General features: G+C 43.0%; 1 protein-coding gene across 3 annotated transcripts in view; it reads left to right on the top strand.

Annotated features, from left to right (window-relative positions):
• The window catches only part of MARCHF3 (membrane associated ring-CH-type finger 3), a 382664-nt gene that overhangs the window by 361067 nt on the left and 6848 nt on the right, over nt 1-14749 (top strand). For 2 of the 3 annotated variants that reach the window (XM_082243695.1, XM_082243696.1), the window contains exon 4: nt 12067-12285. In XM_082243695.1, coding sequence (XP_082099821.1) covers nt 12067-12285 — 219 coding nt within the window. The remainder of the gene's footprint in view (nt 1-12066; nt 12286-14749) is intronic. The other variant, XM_082243697.1, reaches the window with a different exon arrangement.

The following is a 14749-nucleotide window of genomic DNA, read 5'->3' as shown; positions in this document are numbered from 1 at the left end:
AGAGGTGGTAAGGCATAAGGTGATCTTCAGCCTGTGCAGAGGGGGTAAAAGAGAATAAAAAAATCAAGCTGACAGGCAGAGCATGGGCATTGCTACATTTGAATTGATATCCTGATTTCACCTTGGGTGCTAAAAAACCTTGTCTCGTCACTGCTCCAGCCTACATGCCAAAAAAGATGATTAATGATCAGTATCATGGAGATGGGATGAAAAATTCCAGAACAGATAAAGAACTAATTATAGGTTTACGTTAACTACATAATAATTGAAAACCGAGTGTGAACACTGAAACTGTACGAGCGATTTGTAAAAATAAAAGGAAGCAAAACAGTTTGTTGCATATGGTTTATTCTTTAGGAAAATAAAATTAGGGCTTTCATTTGTCATTACGGAAAACATCCCAGTTTTTTTTTTTATATATATAAATAGCCCGCAATATTTCCTAATGATCTCATTTAATGTCTAAGAATGCATACATACAGTATAATATTGTATCGTGGTTTTATCAGACTAGGAGATGGGCTTAAAATGTTCTTTAGATTTTAAAATGTTGGGAGGTATGCAATTATTATGATTGTCACTCTTTCATAGCAGGTAAAATAGTTCTAAATGAGACATTTCCAGCTATTTGATGCATAGCACATCTCCAGAGAACACCTGTGGCTTCTCCGTGTCACTGCAATGTGCAGCATGTTATAATACTTGACAATACTACAATGTAATAATAACTGGCTTTCTGATATTCTCCTTCTTTGAAATGTGGTTAATGGTTTATTCTGGTCAACTCCTTGTGGTTTTTTACTGTTCATTATATTACTGATAATAAAGAAGAGATTAATTTGCCTGTGCTAAAGCAGGGATAGCCTTCTTATAAATGATTTTCTCTGCATTTTACTTGGACGGTAGGATTATGCAAAAGACAACAGTGACATCTCGTGGCCAGACAGTCCTATGGATGATTATGAATATTTGATATCTAGGGACTGTGTAGGATATGGCTGAGCTAAAGCTAGGTTTCTTAGTAATTTGATAGTTGGATGCGTGCAGAAGAGGAACCAGCTGATGCTTGATACATTTTAGTTGTATTGCTTTCCTCTAAGAATGACCCTATGCTTTCTTATTGTCTTAAAAAGAACATATTTTAATTATTGTTGCACAATTTTGTGGTTATTGATTTGAGAATGTTCACCTTTAATGCAGACACTAAAAAGTGAATAAGATTATACTATAAAAAAATTAGCATGCTATTATTATTATTATACAGGATTTATATAGCGCCAACAGTTTACGCAGCGCTTTACAATGTGGGGGAAGACATTACAGATACAGTACAATTCAATACAGGAGGAATCAGAGGGCCATGCTCGTTAGAGCTTACAATATGACCTATGATAGGGCCAAGGGCATAACCATGTCTGATGGAGAATAAAAAATGAATACTGTATATGAAACCCTGCGCTACTCCCTATAGAATACCTCTTACCACAGTGCTAAAGAAATACCGTACTAATAACATAGAGCAGCTGCCACTACTATGTGTAATCACATCACAAAAAGAACTAAATAGGAAAAAAAATGTGGAGTGCTCTAATATATATCCTATATATAATATATATATATATATATATATATATATATATATATTGTAACAGGAAGTCAGCTAAATCTGGGAATGTAGTCACAGGAAGGAGATACATTTCTACCTGATTTAGAAAGTCCATTAATTAATTTAGGGTGTTGGCTACAGAGCTAGCCAGCAGGAAGTTGAAAGGCCTTCACCTGTTCAGAATGAGGGAGTTAAGGCTCTATAATTTGTTCAGAGAAATTCCTATTGTTTGCTGCCTCCAGAAGCTGTGTCCTGAAGCCATGTGGGCTGGGAGCAGGAGGACAGTCAGCGTGTGCCTCCCGACAGGATGTGTGGGCCTGGGAGAAGACCCCCCGGAGTGATGTGTGCCCGGGACGGTAACCAAGGGTGAAATCGTCTCAAAGGTGAGAAGACGAACTGTTGATGTGAAAGAAACAAAGGACTGTGTTGCCCTGTGAAGCTATTATAAAAGGACTATTGAGTGTCCGCTGTAGGACAAGGAAGTCTGCCCGACGGTAGGTTGGAGACAGACACTTAGGCAGGTTCCAGTTGTGAGAAGGTAGCCGCCCACAGAGGCAAGGATTTATTTTCTGTTTTATTTTATTTTGGATGTTTTGCTGCATACAGCCTGGTGAAGAAAACACCATTTAATAAACCACACTGTTTGTTTGCAAGCACTTGTCGGCTACCTCTCTGGGAAAACGCACCCCCCAAGGGGTCATCCACGCCTACCACCGAGCTAATCCCTTACATATGGTGGAGGATGCGGGCATAAGCAGAGATCCCTGCAATGGAGTGCATATGTTTGATGAACTTTGTCTGGTGCATGAGATTGCACAATCTATGTGTGCAGGAGAGAAGATCCTGACAGAAAAAAAAAAAAAAAAGTGTTTTAAAGAGACAGCGGTCTCAAAATTATTTGATGAACTTTGTTGTGTCTGGTGCAAGTGACTGCACAAACTGTGTGCGCAGGAAAAGAGATCCTGCAAGAGAGAGAAAAACTACATGTGTTGAAGAGACAGTGGTCTGAAAATTGTTTGCTGGACTGTGAAAAATTTGTTTGTGGAGTTATTGAAGATGGGGCGGTCCAAACGCCTGAAAAATGCAAAGATAGATGAAATGAGAGACCGGATTCTATGGATGGAGGGGATGTTGCCGTCTGAACCAGCCCCATCCATGCCTAAAGAGAGTCTACTAAAGAGGAAGGTTGTTGTCCCTAGCAACACTGATGAAACTGCTATGGAGACGCAGTGTGCTCAGATGAAAAGTAAACTCAAAATGGAGGAGATGTTGAAACAACTGATTATATCAAATACAGCTCAACAGCAGGCAAATGCAGCTCAACAGCAGGCAAATGCGGATTTTCAGCGGAGCTTTGCAGCTCAACAAAAGGCTCATCAAGAGAGCATGGCAGGCTGGAAACAGAGACGCCAGCAGCCAATGGAGGCCATCGGTTTGGAGGAAACCGAGTATGTGTGCAGGGCTGAGTTGGATGCCTTGCAACGGAAAATGGAAGAAAAGGAACAAGCCTTGGAATTGCTTAAAATGGAGCATAGAAACTTGCAGGAAATGAATGAACTACTCAAGTCTCATGTGTTACAGTGGGAAGAATCCACTGCTCTTCTTTTGGTCGAGTTGCAAAAACGCAAAGACACTATAAAGGAGAAAGATACCATCCTTATGGAGAAGGAAATTGAAGTTAAGACTTTGCAGGGGCAAAGTATGTGTGAAATGTTGGAGTTGCGTAATCAGCTGGAAAAAAGTCTTCAGTGTTTGGAAGTTACAAAAATAGACCTGCAGGAGTCGCAGGAACAGAATGTCGCTCTGAAAGCGACATTGTCTCTCAGCGACAAAGAGAAAAGTGAAAGAGAGGCTAAATTACTGAGTACTGTGTATGAGCTCACTACTTTGAGCAATGTGGTAGATGAATGGCGTGCGGACTGTGAAAGTTGGAAAGGGGAAGCCCAACGTGTCCAGCAGCAGTTAAAGGAGAAAGAAGCCTGTGTGGCAGAATTACATTCTTATTCCCAGATGCTAGCCAATGAGGTGAAGGCTCTTATGCAGGGAAAAGGAGATTGTGAACATAAGAGGGAAAAAGTAGAGGCACAGCTTCTGGAATCGCAAGTCAAGGTGTCAGAAGGTGACCGATTGTGTGCTAAGCTGTCAGAGAAGGCAAACCGACTGCAGGTTGAGTTGGACAATGTTACAAATCAGCTTTCTCAAGCAGACAGCAAATCTAGAGAAATTGCGGAAGATTTTTCTATCTTGGAATCGCAGCTGCAAGACACGCAGGAACTCTTACAGGAAGAGAGGTGTCAAAGGCTGAGTTTTAGCACAAAGCTCAAACTAATGGAAGATGAGAAAAATGGCTTCCTGGAACAATTAAAAGAGGAGGCGGAAGCAAAGAAAAACCTATCAGAGCAAGTCGCAACATTGCAAGCTCAGATAGCGGATATGAAAAAACGCATGGAAGAAAGCGTTGGTTCATTACAGTGTGTTGAAGATGTGAAAAAGAAGTTTGATCAGATGCTTGGTGAAGAGAAGACTGTGTCTGCAAAATATGCAGAAGAACGCGCACGTGCAGAAACGGAGGTGCGTGATAACGAGAGCAAAGCCCTGTTCTTGGCTCGCTCTTTGGAGGAAGCTCTAGAGTGTAAGGCTGAACTAGAAAGTGTTAAACAGCTGCGTACAGAAATGGAAGAATTGGTCAGCTCCAAGGATGATGTTGTGAAAAGCGTTCAGGAGCTAGAAAAGTCTAAGCGAGCCTTAGAACAGCAAGTAGAAGAGATGAAGATTCCGTTGCAGGAACTGGAAGAGGAATTCCAGGCAACAGAGGATCTGTCCCAAAGAGGGGATAGTGTGCCTGATGCAGTTTTTAAAAGGATCAGTGTTTTGGGGTCTGTCCTGAGTGAGCCTCAGAAATGTGACGACATGTGGCTTGAATCACCCCTTTGGAATAAACCGTTCCTTCAAAAACTTCAAGCATTGGAAAATGTATCATTAGAACTTCAGCAAACAAAGGAGCTGAGTAAGAAATGTGGTGATTTCTCAGTTCAGGCTGAAAACCTAGTGGAGAAAACTAAGGCTGTTGGTGAAAACGTGAAGCAAATGAATAAGTGCCTTTCAGGGAGTGTTTCCAAAATGGAACTGGTGAAAGACGGGTGGCAGAAGTTTGATCGTGATCTTGAGATGCATTCCATGTGGAATTCAGATAGAGAAAAAGAACTAGGTGACCTTGAGCGGTCAAATAGTTCAGCAGAAAGTGCATTGAAGAAACCTGTAAAAGAATGTGTTGCAGTTCCATGCTTCTTCACTGATGCAGAGAGGAGGTCTATAATGGATACCACCCAGATCGCTGGGTTCAACTGTGTTGTTGCCTTTGACCCCTATGTTGGTGGAAGGAAAGTTGATGATGTTCTGGTTGGCTACTTCTGTGAAGAGTTTGGCAAGAAATATAAACTGAATATCAAATCAAGTAGTAGGCCTTTACTGCGACTCGCTCAGGAGGGCGAAAAGTTTAAGAAGTTGATGAGTGCAAATGCTTCAGATCTGCCTATGAATATGAAATGTTTGAATGATATTGATATCTCTGGGAAAAGGAACAGGGGTCACTTTGAAGAAATGTGTGACAGCCTGTTGTCTCAATTGGAAAATCCTCTGCACAGCATCTTAGAGCAAGCAAAGCTCAAGAAGGAAGATCATTCCCTTTTACAACAAAAAGTCAATGATTGTGTACAGCTGTATGGAGAGGCAACTCAAGTCACAGAGGGATGTCAAGAGTCCCTACTTGGAACAAAGCTTAGTGAAGCAAAGGTTCTCAAAGTTTTGTGGAAAACATTTATGGATTGCAGAGAGAGGCGTCTTAAGAATGTTGAAGACATTAAGACTAGCCCAATTGAGTTGCCTATGGATCACGGTCCTCCGTGGTGGATTGGACAGACGGTTATGAGGGACAAGCTGTCTGACATTTATGAGAAAGCTGTCAATGAAGATGACAAAACAGTTTCATCCGGAAGCTTGAGGATAATAGGAGGCTTATCAGTGAGTCAGCAGTGCTTGACACATGCGTGCCTGGAAATCTGTGTCCCAACCCTAGGGTTGAAACAAGAGGGGGGGGTATGTAACAGGAAGTCAGCTAAATCTGGGAATGTAGTCACAGGAAGGAGATACATTTCTACCTGATTTAGAAAGTCCATTAATTAATTTAGGGTGTTGGCTACAGAGCTAGCCAGCAGGAAGTTGAAAGGCCTTCACCTGTTCAGAATGAGGGAGTTAAGGCTCTATAATTTGTTCAGAGAAATTCCTATTGTTTGCTGCCTCCAGAAGCTGTGTCCTGAAGCCATGTGGGCTGGGAGCAGGAGGACAGTCAGCGTGTGCCTCCCGACAGGATGTGTGGGCCTGGGAGAAGACCCCCCGGAGTGATGTGTGCCCGGGACGGTAACCAAGGGTGAAATCGTCTCAAAGGTGAGAAGACGAACTGTTGATGTGAAAGAAACAAAGGACTGTGTTGCCCTGTGAAGCTATTATAAAAGGACTATTGAGTGTCCGCTGTAGGACAAGGAAGTCTGCCCGACGGTAGGTTGGAGACAGACACTTAGGCAGGTTCCAGTTGTGAGAAGGTAGCCGCCCACAGAGGCAAGGATTTATTTTCTGTTTTATTTTATTTTGGATGTTTTGCTGCATACAGCCTGGTGAAGAAAACACCATTTAATAAACCACACTGTTTGTTTGCAAGCACTTGTCGGCTACCTCTCTGGGAAAACGCACCCCCCAAGGGGTCATCCACGCCTACCACCGAGCTAATCCCTTACAATATATAGTCAAACACTTCACAATTTTTTTCTTATTTATGTCCAATGAAGCCCCACAGCAGAACCATTAGAGGGCTCCACTCTAATCCCCTCCTCCAGTGATACCGATAACAAACTTATTTCATAGCATAGAGGTTCCCAAACTTTATATTTTGTTAAATTTAATGTATTTTACAAATGCAATGGATACATGCAATTAATCGCTGTGTAGCTACACAATGCTGACCCCCTCTGCTTTTGACCAGCTGCAGTCATATAGTTTGCTGTGGCTATAGTAATGCTCTTGCAAAGGGGCTAACCAGTGGTTTGCAACAAATATTGCCAATCCACTGGCTTTCAAACCAGTCAATCAAATCCAATGGTTATAGCAGATCTGCACAATAGTGACATACGGGTTATTTCTTTAAAGTGTTACTAAACCCACAACAGTAAAATCAGTCTGTATATGCAGTAAAGCATGTTTGGTATACTCCCTGTGGAACCAAAGGGGTTAATCCTCCGCATGGTGTAAAAAGGCTTTTTGATCTTGTCTTCTCTGTTCCTCCTTTTCTTCCACAGTCTCCAAACCATCTCCTGATAGAACAGAGGCTAGGGGACAAGCTGCACATGCTCAGTTTGGTGAGTATTGCTAGAGAGGTTTTTTTTTTGTTTTTCTTAACCACTTAAGCCCCGGAAGATTTTACCCCCTTCCTGACCAGGGGGTATTTTGCGATTCGGCACTGCGTGACTTTAACGGACAATTGCACGGTCGTGCGACGCTGTATCTAAACGAATTTGGCGTCCTTTTTTTCCCACAAACAGAGCTTTCTTTTGGTGGTATTTGATCACCTGTGCGATTTTTTGATCATGCGCTATAAACAAAAAAAGAGCGTAAATTTTGCAAAAATAGCAATATTTTTCAAATTTTTTTATATGAAATTCCCCCCAAAAAAATGTAAAAATCAAAATTTTTTAACATTTTAGGCCAATTTGTTTTATGCTACCTATGTTTGGTAAAAAAAATATCGCAAAAAGCGTATTTTGATTGGTTTGCGCAAAAGTTATCGCGTTTACTAACAAAGGGAAAGATTTTTGTCATTTTTGTTGTTTTTTTTTTTTAACGCGTAATGGCGGCGATCTGCGATTTTTTTGCGGTACTGCGACATTGCGGCGGACAGATCGGACCCTTGAATGACATTTTTGACACTTTTGGGGTTACCAGTGACATTTCTACAATAATCAGTGCTATACATATGCACTGTTACTGTAAAAATACACCGGCAGTGAAGGGGTTAACTTTTTTTTGAAAGGAAGGGGCTATGTGTGTCCCTAGGGGCGTGCTTTCTACTGTGATTGGCTGTGGCTTCAGATGTATGAACAGTGATCAACGGTTGTACATAGTAGAACCGTATGATCATCCTTCATACACAGGGGAGAATGACAGGCAGCTTGTTTACACAAGCCGCCTGACTTTCTCCCTCTCCCCCGACGATCGCAGAGTGACCGGCGGACATCGGGTCCACCGGTCACACGCGCGGGGGGGTGCGTGACTGCGCAGGAGCGGGAGCGCGCTCGCTCCCTAGACCCTCACAGGCTAGCGACGTAGACCTATGTCGCTTTGCTTGTGAGGAGCTGACTGCCGATGTAGATTGGCGTTAGGCAGTCGGCAAGTGGTTAAGAGAGTGCATGTGATGAGCACAGGGCCAATCCGCACTGTCCAGACAGAGGGTCAGGGGTTCCTGCAGCCTTATATGACATTCAGAGCAGAATGAACACTCCTTCTACAAGCTTTAACTAGACACTGATAGAAGTCACAAGGCCGCTATATACTGCTGATGAGAAAAGGTATTTAGCATTTTATATTTACTAAAACTATTGCATTCTCATGTTCTGTGTACTGTTAGAGACCAGATATAGTAAATGCATGGTCCTGGGTTTAGTAACACTTGAAGAGCAGGATTTGAATTCAAAGAACATGTGTTGCAGGAGTATGGCAATTGTTCTTTAGGTGCTTAACAAAGCTTAACAGTACATTAACATTGTACAGGGCAATCTTTCAAGGGAAATTAAAAAAAAATGTAAATCCCAGAGTGGCTATTGCTCTTAACCACTTAAGACTCGGAAGATTTTACCCCCTTCCTGACCAGGGGGTATTTTGCGATTCGGCACTGCGTGACTTTAACGGACAATTGCGCGGTCGTGCGACGCTGTATCTAAACGAATTTGGCGTCCTTTTTTCCCACAAACAGAGCTTTCTTTTGGTGGTATTTGATCACCTGTGCGATTTTTTGATCACGCGCTATAAACAAAAAAAGAGCGTCAATTTTGCAAAAATAACAATATTTTTCACATTTTTTTATATGAAATTCCCCCCCAAAAAAATGTAAAAATCAAAATTTTTTAACATTTTCGGCCAATTTGTTTTATGCTACCTATGTTTGGTAAAAAAAATCGCAAAAAGCGTATTTTGATTGGTTTGCGCAAAAGTTATCGCGTTTACTAACAAAGGGAAAGATTTTTGTCATTTTTTTTTTAACGCGTAATGGCGGCGATCTGCGTTTTTTTTTTGCGGTACTGCGACATTGCGGCGGACAGATCGGACCCTTGACTGACATTTTTGACACTTTTGGGGTTACCAGTGACATTTCTACAGTAATCAGTGCTATACATATGCACTGTTACTGTAAAAATACACTGGCAGTGAAGGGGTTAACTTTTTTTGAAAGGGAGGGGCTATGTGTGTCCCTAGGGGCGTGCTTTCTACTGTGATTGGCTGTGGCTTCAGATGTATGAACAGTGATCAACGGTTCTACATAGTAGAACCGTATGATCATCCTTCATACACAGGGGAGAATGACAGGCAGCTTGTTTACACAAGCCGCCTAACTTTCTCCCTCTCCCCCGACGATCGCAGAGTGACCGCCGGACATCGGGTCCACCGGTCACACGCGCGGGGGGGTGCGTGACCGCGCCGGAGCGGGAGCGCGCCTCCGGCGGCGCGCGCGCGCTCCCTAGACCCTCACAGGCTAGCGACGTAGACCTACGTCGCTTTGCCTGTGAGGTTCTGACTGCCGACATAGATCGGCGTTAGGCAGTCGGCAAGTGGTTAAAGTGTTCCAAAACCCAGGACCCTGCATTTACTACATCTGGTCTCCTGCAGTACACAGAACATGGAAATGCAATTATTTTAGCAAATATAAACTGCTAAATACCTTTTCTCATCAGCAGTATATAGCAGTCTTGTCACTTCTATCAGTGTTTGGCCAAGCACTGGCAGAGCTTGTAGGAGCAGTTTTCATTCTCCACTGACTGTCCAATGAGGCTGCATGACCCATGACCCTCTGTCTGGACAGTGCTGATTGGCCCTGTGCTGACTCCCAGGCAAACCCCCCCCCCCCAAAAAAAGTGTCCCCAAGGAGGTGGATTGGGGACTGTGGAAGAAGGGGAGGATCAGAGGAGACAGGCTCAACCAGTCATTTTACACAATGCAGATGATTAACACCTTTAGGTTCCACAGTGAGTATAACAAGCATGCTTTCCTGCATATACAGACTTTACTGTTGTGGGTTTAGTAACACTTTAATATGTGTATGACAACCATGGGAATTTAGAACTAACAAGGTTTCACCAAAATGTATAAATTGTTCCTATATTAAATAATAAGAAAAAACATGAAATGTTCCTCAAAGCATGGCTTGAATTGTTTCTGAAAAAAACTGCAGAACCTTTGGAAGTATCATTAGCAGTGTTACTAGTAGAAGAGAAGGGGTATTGATTCCCTGTATAGCACTTTACTCAGACATCACCTCAAATAGTGTACTTGATTTATTGAAGTGTCAGAGGAAATTAACTGTCTAAGACAATCAGTATTGCATCAACTCAACCACTTAGATTCATATTTGCCCTGGGAAATGTCAGTTAAAGAATGGACGTTTGCATTTCTTTTGTTGCTGTAAACCAAGGCTGCCTGGAAAAGTTTATCTTTTGAACGTGTTTATGAAAAAATCCAAGCAGGTTTAGAGATTTCACCTACAGAACACATTGTTAAAGCAGAGATAAGTTCTTCCATTTGCAACAAAAATCGTCCAATGACTTCAACACAAAACATTTTGGGAATATATTCAAAGCTTAAAAATGTAACTATGGTGATGTAAAAAGATTGAATCTATCCCTTCTAAAGTGTCCTAAAGTCCCAAATCCCTGAGAGCTGTTCTATGCAAATGTTGAATTTATCTAGGAACTTGGCATTTTGCCTTGCCCCATTCTTCCTCCACTGAAGCTGCCAATCACATTGCGTAATCTAAAGGGTGGTGTGGTACTGGTGGGAGGGGGGCTTGATTTTCTATATACAGTTGAGAATTAATTGCTAAAGTGCCTCATATTTCATAAATCCCAAGATTCTATAGAACAAATCAGTAATTTAGAAAGTACTGAAGCCTTAGTAATCCAAGCAGCTGGGATTCTTAGAAAACAATGGCAGCCCCTATACGACTTTCACTACAGGTTTCCTTTAGGCTGTGGTAGCTGTTTCAGATGTGTCTAGGTGGTAGTGGCAGCTCCTCTAGATCAGTGGTCCTCAACCCTGGTCCTCATGGCCCACTAACAGGCCAGATTTGCAAGATAACTGAAATACATCGCAGGTGATATAATTTGCTGCTCAGTGATTGCAGTATTCTAGTCTGCATCTCCCCAAGGTAATACTTAAAATCTGGCCTGTTAGTGTGCCCTGAGGACCGGAGTTGAGGACCACTGCTCTAGATGCATCACAGACACCAATGAAATCCATCATAAACGTCCACAGATGGAGGCTGTACACCACAATTTCACTGCTGAATAATATAGGATAATTTTAGCAACTCAACTTGTCAGAGGGAGGAGATTGTTGGAGTCAGAGTCACTTGTTAGCTCAGTAAAGCTGTTCAATGGGTGGTTTTGTGGTGTGTGGGCTTTGTTTTTGGATGTAGATATCGACAACAATATGGTGTGAGGGAATTCCTAAAGCAGGCATGTCCAACATGCGGCCCGGAACCCCAGGCAATGCGGCCCACTGCCCCCTGACAATTTTTTTTTTTTGCTGGGGAGGAAGGAAGTCGGGTCGGGGGCATGGCCACAGCGGCTTCCAACTAACGTAGGCAGAGGCTGCCTCGGAGGGGAGGGGAGGAGGGATGTGAGCATGTGCAGTGTTTCTGACTCCTACCACCATGACCACTTCAAATAACTGAAGTGGTCATGGTGGTTAGAGTGTTCCTTTAATATCTCTCAGAAGAAGTAAACCTCCGTATACTAATTCCATTTCATTTGATCATCCTCTAGTTGTGTTAAATCAGTGCGGGGGGTGCGGCCGCGCGGGAAGGGCGCGGCGGCATTTTATTAATTATATACCTTAACTATAGTATATATTTTATATGCGGCCCGAGAAAATTTCTCTACACTAAATGTGGCCCAGCGAAGCCAAAAGGTTGGACACCCATGGTCTAAAGAGTCTATTGAATCTATATCCTAGCAGGGAGGCCCTTCACATTGTAGTTGTTGGTAAATCCAAAGGAGATTGTGGAACAATGCCCAGTACACACTATTCATTTTTTTTCCCGTTCAACCCAGCGGTTGCCATTGCTGCCGTTTCTTTGTGAATGTAAGACAGTAAGAAGAGCTGGAGGATGATAGTTACTCATAGACTTGTTTGTTTTGTAGTGGTTACGGAATCCCGGCCCCCAACATGAGAAGAGAACGCTGTTTGGAGACATGGTTTGCTTTCTGTTCATAACCCCACTTGCCACCATCTCTGGATGGTTGTGTCTTCGAGGAGCCGTGGATCATCTGCACTTCAGTAGCCGACTAGAAGCAGTTGGACTTATTGCACTCACAGTTGCACTCTTTACAATTTACCTCTTTTGGACACTTGTGAGTATTGTATGTGTTTATTTTAACCATTAATTCTCTTTAGTATTGTAAATGGTTTGTTTCTGACATGGATAACCTACGCTGTTTTTTCTCTTTACCTGAATATTGTGAGGGACACTTACTCCGAAGATCACTATTTATGCTAATATACTGAATGTTTGCTCACAGGTCCCCAATATTTGTCAGATCGTGAGCTATAACAAGTGTCAACGAGTCACGAATGACTTGCAACATAAGAAAATATAACTAAAAATTTGTTAATAATAAGGTAAATTGTGTTGTAATTTTTCTTGGTTTACTGGTAAAAACGAATAATTACCATCTTTTCAGGCTACTGGTTGCTGCATAAAAGACAATTGTTGATCTTGTCCACTTAAAGAAGTCCAGGATAAAAAACCTTTTTCCATGCAGTGGTGCTGAGCCTGAACTACGTGGTTCAACTGCTAGTTTTTGTCTAGGGGTGAGGAAAATGGCGATATACTTGCCTATTCCACCGATCCTCCAAGTGCAAGACCAGTTCCTGCTGCTCCTCACCCCCCCCCCTCCTCCTCCCACCACGCCAGCGGTTTTGTGAATGGACTGTTCCTGACATCATCATGCCCATAGTCTGGCTCTGGATATGAGGACAGCAGGAAAAGTCCACCGCTGGACATGGGAGAGTGCTGTTTTCCAGAGGATTGGGTAAGTATAGCCTTTTGGTGCATTACTGGACAAAATAAGCAGTTAACCCAGTGAGGGGACAGTCCCACTGCATGGGAGAATTTTTTTTTTTTTCATGGAGTTCTGTTTTAAGAGACTTTCACTGACCCTTAACAAGCACAGCAGTAATGCTCACCATCCTCAGATCCTATCAATGGGGGGTACAGCTCAAATCTCACTATGGCAGCAGTTTTTCATGAATACATATTTTTATGTATATCTCTATACCGTAAATTTCCAGACCACAGATAAAAAATCAGCCCAACCTTCCAAAATGCCACCCAAAACCAGTACAATAAGAATGCAATCACAAGAGATCCATAGCGCCTCTGGCCCCTACTATACTATATAAATGTACTTGCAGTGGAACACAGTCACAGCTATTGATGTGCAGGTAAATATGTTTTGGTACATTTCCAGTCACCACTGCAGAACAGATAACTTTCCGTGTTGTATCTTCACATTTCCATACAGAGGCAATATAAATGAATACAAGGTAAGTAAAGGCAGTAGGAGGACATCAATTGCAATGCCTCAAAGTCTGGCAAGTAGGGTGTACTGCAACTCTTACACTTTCTCCCACACCAGTAAACCATCACTAGTGTCCTGCCTATATCAGTCACTATTGTTGTCAGGAGGTTCTATTCTTTTTAAAATTTTCAAGCAAACTAAGCTCTTGTTTCAAACTCTATATCATAAGTATGGGACACCCTCACTGTTTTTTTATTTGAGTCTGCAGGAAAAGAAAAGTCGACATCTGCATTCTTTTCTGGGTCAGTGACTCAAAGTTTTGAAGCAAGGGTCAGCATAAAAACCTGGCAACAATGGTTTTTAGAAGTTGAGGTCTACCTTGGCAGCCTTCATGTTTCTTTCATGACAGGTTTTCTTTTTTTTGACCTGCAAAAATAAAATGACAGCTACAGTGTAGGTGTTTAGAACAAGCCAGTGGCGTAGCGTGGGTTGTCAGCGCCCGGGGCAAGGTAAGTAATTTGCGCCCCCTACACAAATCTACTAGACCACTACACTGACACCTACAGAGACCTACCTTATACCTACACTGACCTACCTGACCATTACAGAGACCTACCTTTTACCTACACTGACACCTTCACTGACACCTACAATGACCCCCCCCCCACACTGACACCTTCACTGACAACTACACTGACCCCCCCCATACACTGACACCTACAGAGACCTACCTTATACCTACACTGACCTACCTGACCATTACAGAGACCTACCTTTTACCTACACTGACACCTTCACTGACACCTACAATGACCTCCCCCCCACACTGACACCTTCACTGACAACTACACTGACCCCCCCATACACTGACACCTACACTGACCCCCCTTACACTGACAACTTCACTGACCACCCCTACATTCCCACATACACTGAGGCCTACACTGACAACTACACTGACCCCCCCTAACACTGACACCACACACTGACTCCCCTACACTGACCCCCCTACACCAAGACCTACACTGACCCCCATACACTGATACCCCCTACACTGACCCCCGCATACACTGACACCCACCCATACACTGACACCTACACTGACCCCCCCATACACTGACACCTACACTGACCCCCCCATACACTGACACCCCCTACACTGACCCACACACTGAACTCCCCATACACTGACACCCCCTACACTGACCCCCCCTACACTGAACCCCCATAAACTGACACCTACACTGACCCCCCATACACTGACACCCCCTACACTGACCCACACACTGAACCCCCCATACAC

The sequence above is a fragment of the Pelophylax lessonae genome, assembly GCF_965119305.1.
Source record: "Pelophylax lessonae genome assembly, chromosome: 1".
Lineage (NCBI taxonomy): Eukaryota > Metazoa > Chordata > Amphibia > Anura > Ranidae > Pelophylax > Pelophylax lessonae.
The sequence above is the reverse complement of the archived record's forward strand: the minus strand, read 5'-3'. Positions and strand labels throughout refer to the sequence as shown.